This window comes from Echinops telfairi, unplaced genomic scaffold, assembly GCF_000313985.2.
Source record: "Echinops telfairi isolate 266 unplaced genomic scaffold, ASM31398v2 ScPeMD7_7412;HRSCAF=8450, whole genome shotgun sequence".
Taxonomy (NCBI): Eukaryota; Metazoa; Chordata; class Mammalia; order Afrosoricida; family Tenrecidae; genus Echinops; species Echinops telfairi.
The window spans coordinates 11,689,775-11,695,761 of NW_022111312.1; the positions used below are offsets into that span (position 1 = coordinate 11,689,775).

The 5,987-nt window shown below is 40.5% G+C and overlaps 1 protein-coding gene across 1 annotated transcript in view; it reads left to right on the forward strand.

Annotated features, from left to right (window-relative positions):
* Window positions 1-1,087: 1,087 nt before the first annotated feature.
* The window catches only part of ANAPC7 (anaphase promoting complex subunit 7), a 23,390-nt gene continuing 18,490 nt past the window's right edge, over window positions 1,088-5,987 (forward strand). Inside the window, exons 1-2 of the mRNA XM_013006405.2 lie at window positions 1,088-1,284; window positions 4,621-4,740. Of these exons, the coding sequence (XP_012861859.2) occupies window positions 1,198-1,284; window positions 4,621-4,740 (207 nt within the window). The 5' untranslated portion in view covers window positions 1,088-1,197. The remainder of the gene's footprint in view (window positions 1,285-4,620; window positions 4,741-5,987) is intronic.

Sequence of the window (5,987 nt, forward strand, 5' to 3'; positions counted from 1 at the left end):
CAGTTCCTATCTGTACCAGTGTACATCCTCTGGTCTACCCAGATTTATAAGGTAGAACTGGGATCATGATGGGGGGAGGAAGCATTTAGGAGCTAGAGGAAAGTTTTGTAGTTTCATTGTTGCTACACTGCACCCTGACTGGCTCGTCTTCTGGTACTTATTCTTGAGTATACCCCATTGGTGGGGAACTCACTGTCTGCAGAGTTCTCTATGTGAAGCATCTGTAGCTTCTGCTTATCAAAGAAAACTGAGAGCTTCTTATAATTTGGAAACGGGGGGCCAGCAGGTTGGATTTAGGAATTCAAAATATGAGTTTTTCATTAAGAATTAAGACTAGTGGCTTGCTAACTTAATGTGCAGTATTCAAGGTTAACGAAAATGTTTTGAAACATGTCTTTAAACAAGATAATTCTTCTAGTGCTAATTTATGCTTATGCTAAAAATGAAATATTCAAGGTTAATTTTCTATATGACATTTTTCTTTAGCATTTGAAGTTTTTGAGTTCTTTGAAACCTCTTAGGTTCAACTTCTTCCTAAGACTGATTCTAAATGGTGGTGTTTCACTTTTCTAGGTTTGACAATGGCTCTTTGTTATGACAATGGCTCTTTGTTATTCTTGAAATCTCATGTTAACATCAATGTGTGCACAGATCTGTTTCAGCTTGTTAAATTTAAAAGGTTTAGGTTATAGGAAAGAAGACCTGGTGGCACCATGAGTTAGGAATTAGGCTGCTAACCCCAAGGTTGGTGGGTCAAACCTACTCTAAGGGAGAAAGGGAAAGCTATTTGCTCCCCCTACAGATTTACAGCTTCTGAAACCCTATAGAGTCAATATTATGTGCAATCAACTTTAAGGCGGGTTTTCTGGGCTGGGTTTGTAATAACTAAAAGAAGAAGTATATTATAGCAACAATTCAAGACAATACCTTAAATGTATTGACCATAGAGTGTGACTGGCACTTTAGGTATGTGGATCTTTCTTGCAAGCTATAATTATGTAAGACTTTGTGTTAGGCTTCTGTGGACAAGAAGCAGAGGTTCTGCCTACAGTAATTTCAAAGGAACCTATGTAGGGTGTACTTTCTTTGTGTTCCAGTGAGCTCTTCTCCCCATCTCAGAAGTACCAGCTGTTGGTGTATCACGCAGATTCGCTGTTTCATGATAAGGAGTACCGGAATGCTGTGAGTAAGTACACCATGGCTCTGCAGCAGAAGAAGGCCCTAAGTAAGACTTCCAAAGTGAGACCTTCAACTGGCAATTCTGCATCTACTCCCCAGAGCCAGGTAATGGAGCCAGAAGTGGGGATTGATTTTTGTTTGTTCGAGAAAGAGGGAGAGTAAAAGAATTGAGAAACAGTTCAAGTGGTGATAAAATGAAAAATAATTTTAAAGAGAAGCTGACTAGAGAAGTAAGAGTGAAGAACCACATTTGGGATGTTAGGATGCATCCCAGCAAGCTGAGCGCTTGGGCTAAGAGCAGAATTCACTCTAGGAATCTGAACATGAAATGAAACATCGTCTGGGCCTACCAGAATCATGTGTTTTCCTTCTGTTTTATGCAAACAACTCAAGACTTAAAGTGTTCATAATTTTAATGGCAATGTTGTGGTTAGGTGCCATTGAATCAGTTCCAATCCATATTGACCTTAAATACAAAATACTGGCTGTTCCTTTGCCATACTCACAATTGTTCCTTTGCCTGAGCCCATTGTTGCAATAATAGTGTCAGTCTATCTCATTGAGGGCCTTCCTCTTCTGTACCAAGCATGATGTCCTTCTCCAGGAACTGATTTTTCCTGACAACATGTCCAAAGTATGTAAGACAAAGCCTCACCATCTGTGCCTGTAAGGAGCATTCTGGTTGTTCTTCCAAGACAAACCGGTTTGTCCTTTTAGCAGTCCATGGTACTTTCATTTTCTCCAGCACCACAATTCAGATGCATATTCTTCAGTCTTTTTTATTGTGTCCAAATACCATGGCTTGAGTGAAGCACACTTTAGTCTTCAAAGTGATATCCTTGCTTTTTAGTACTCTAATCTGTGCAACAGATTTACCTAATGCTTTTGATCTCCTGACTACTACTTCCATAAGCATTGATTGTGGAGCCAAGCAAGACAAAATCCATGACAACTTAACTTTCTCTCCATTGACCATGACCTTTTGGTCCAGTTGTGAGGCTTTTGTTTTCTTTTTGTTGAGTTGTAATCCATACTGAAGACAGCAGTCTTTGACCATCAGCAAGTGCCTCAAGTCCTCCTCAGCTTCAGCAAGCAAGCTTGTGTCATCTTACATTGCAAGTTAATAAGCCTTCCTCCAATAGTGGTGTCACTTTTTTTTTCATATAAGCCAGCCTCTCGGATTATTTGCTCAGCATACAGATCGAATAAGGATGGTGAGAGGATACAACCCTGTCACACCTTTCCTGATTTTATCTTATTAAAATTTTTTTTTAAATGTTAGTCATTTTATTGGGGGCTCATATAACTTTTTTTAAAATTTTAATGTGCAAAAATTATTTTTTAATCATTTTATTAGGGGCTCATACAATTCTTATCACAATCCATACATATATCAATTGTGTGAAGCACATGTGTACATTCATTGCCCTCATCATTCTCAAAACATTTGCTCTCCACTTAAGCCCCTGGCATCAGGTCCTCATTTTTTCCCCTCCCTCCCTGCTCCCCCCTCCCTCATGAGCCCTTGATAATTTATAAATTACTATTTTGTCATATTTTGCCCTGTCCGACGTCTCCCTTCACCCACTTTTCTGTTGTTCGTCCCCCAGGGAAGAGGTCGTGTGTAGATGCTTGTAATCGGTTCCCCCCTTTCCAACCCACTCTCCCTCTACGCTCCCAGTATGGCCACTCACACCACTGGTCCTGAAGGGATCATCTGTCCTGGATTCCCTGTGTTTCCAGTGCCTATCTGTACTAGTGTACATCCTCTGGTCTAGCTAGACTTGTAGAATTCGGATCATGATAGTGGGGTGGTGGGGGCAGGAAGCATTTAGGAACTAGAGGAAAGTTGTATTTTTCATCGTTGCTACATCGCACTCTAACTGGCTCATCTCCTCCCCGAGACCTCTCTGCAAGGGGATCTCCAGTGGCCTACTAATGGGCTTTGGGTCTCCACTCCGCACTCCCGGCCTCATTCACTATGGTAAGATTTTTTGTTCTGATGAAGCCTTATACCTGATCCCTTTGATACCTCATGATCCCATAGGCTGGTGTGCTTCTTCCATGTGGGCTTTGTTGCTTCTGATCTAGATGGTCGCTTGTTTACCTTCAAGCCTTTAAGACCCCAGACACTATACCTTTTGATAGCCGGGCACCGGCTCATACAACTCTTAACACAATCCATACATACATCAATTGTGTAAAACACATTTGTACATTTGCTGTCCTCATTCATTCTCAAAACATTTGCTTTCTACTTGAGCCCTTGGTATTTTTCTCCCTACCTTTCCTGATTTTAAACCACATGGTATTCCCTTATGTTCACACAACTTCCTCTTGATCCAGGCACAAGTTCTGCATGAGCACAATGAAGTGTTCTGGAATTTCCATTCTTCTTAAAGTTATCCCTAATTTGTTGTGATGTACATATTCAAATGCCTTGGCATAGTCAATAAAACACAGGTAAACATCCTTAACGTAAGGTGACCAGATTTTAACATTGGTAAAGTGGGACTCCATTGATAAAACTCATATCCTGGCGAAATAGCCACATGGCAGCCAAAAACCGTATACTCTAGCTTGTCATGCATTCTTTCCAAAACTCAGGACTTCTTAAAAGCGCCGCGGGATGCGGGAAAATTTGTTAAAAATTGGGACTGTCCCGCCAAAAGCGGGACGTCTGGTTACCTTACCTTAACGGCATTACAACTTTTAAAATGCTATATAGTTGTTAGGACTGTGAGTACCAGAGAAAATTCATAGAAAATAATTTGAGTTCCTGATGATTTTGGTTCCTTAGGGGGGGTGGGGGACGGACGGACCATAAATACTCGAGTATAAGCCGACCCGAATATCAGCTGAGGCACCTAATTTTACCACAAAAACTACATAAAAGATGTGTTGAAAACTCAGCTTGTACACGAATATATACAGTACTAGTTACATAAGAGGGAAACATCTGAGCTACAGGGAGCCTTACCATCTAAGCTGCTCACTGAAGATTTACTTCCAGTAGGTCAGCATTTGCAAAAAAAGTGTCCATTAGGAGGATCTGGTTTTAGTCTAGCTTCTCTTGGGCATTTCATACATGTAGAATCATACAATGTATGGCCTTTCATGCCTGACTTCTGTCAGCATCATGTTTTTAAGGTTATCTATGTTGTCATTCTTTTATGAGTAATATTCTTCTGTATGCATGGGCCACGTTTGCTTATCCATTCTTCAGTTGATAGACATTGAGATTATTTCTACATTTTGGCTTTTATGGTGTCTTACAGTAAGGTTGCTGGGAAGATCTGTGTACAAGTTTTTGTGTGGGTTTATGCTTTCACTTAGCTTTAACACATACCTACAGGTGGGATGGCTGAGTCCTGTGTGAACATTTGGAAGAAATACTTAGCAGTTGAAATATTTTGAAGAGATATTGTCTTTGCCTTTTAGTGTCTTCCATCTGAAATTGAAGTGAAATACAAAATGGCTGAATGCTATACCATGCTAAAGCAAGATAAAGATGCCATTGCTATCCTTGACGGGATCCCTTCAAGACAAAGAACTCCCAAAGTAAGTTGGTGTTCTGTCTCCTTCCCCCTGTTTTTTCCTCCATCAGGGAATCCAGCAAAGCTCTAATTCAGGAGCCACACTTTGCTCTCCTGCCGATACAGTGGGCTAAGCAGGTAGATGAGACCTTGAAAATTCAGCTAGTGAAAATAGTAGCTGCAGAATACATGTGCTTGTTCATTTTGGTATTTCTGGGAAACCCTGACTTGTTGTTCTTCCCTCCCTGTCCATTCATGTACCCATTTGATCAGCCAATGGCTTCGTTACCCCTGCCCGCTTTTCTCTTGTCCTAAATCAAAACCACGTATTTTCTTAGTACTTGTTTGTAGTTTTATATGAGATATGAATTCATATTTTGCTTGGTGGCATATTATAAGGAAGGAAACACCTTTAACTGAAATCTAAACAGCTGCTATCTTGTTCAGATCATATAGGCTGTGTGCATTGCAAACTCCGTTAAGTTCCCAGTCTCTGAGCTTTTTTTTCTTATTTATGAGAATTCGTTTTAATATTTTCTGTAACTTTTATGAAAAATAGAAGTTCCAGTATGTGAGAGTACTGTACTTTATTATTGTTGGTGTGTTGTGAATTGAGTAGGAGGTTTACGTTTCAGATCATCAACTCAGCATCAACCCACTCTTCAAATCATTTGCCAGTTCCCCCCTCCCCCCTCCCTTTCACTTCTTCTTTTGGTCCTCTGTCTTCCCTTTCACCCAGTCAGTACCAGTCAACTTTCTAGTCCATTGCTGTATCTTCCCTCCTTTGCACCTCCCACCCACCTCCATCTCAAACCTCTAATGTCTATTCCCTTCGGTGTTTATTCTGATAGTAGTGGTGTCTTACAATACCAGTCCTTTTGTGATTGATTAACTTCACCTAGCACAATGATCTCTAGGTCCATCCACGTTATGAGGTTTCATCATTGTGTTTTGGTTGACTCATAGTTTCCCTTTGTCTTTATGTACCAAAGTTTGCTTATCCAGTCTCTGCTGATGGGCATTTGAGTTGTTTCCAACTTCTTGCTATTGTGTACAACACTGCAATGACCATGTGAGTGCATGTATCTTCTCGTGCTATGTCCCTTACTTGTTCAGGGTAGATACCCAACAAAGGTGTTGCTGGATCATAAGGAATTTCTATTCCCAGTTGTTCGAGGTGTTGCCATATCACTTTCCATAATGGTTGTACAATATGAGTACTTATTAAAAGATTATTCTGGAAGCATCTTCAAGGGTGTGTGTTTGAAATCC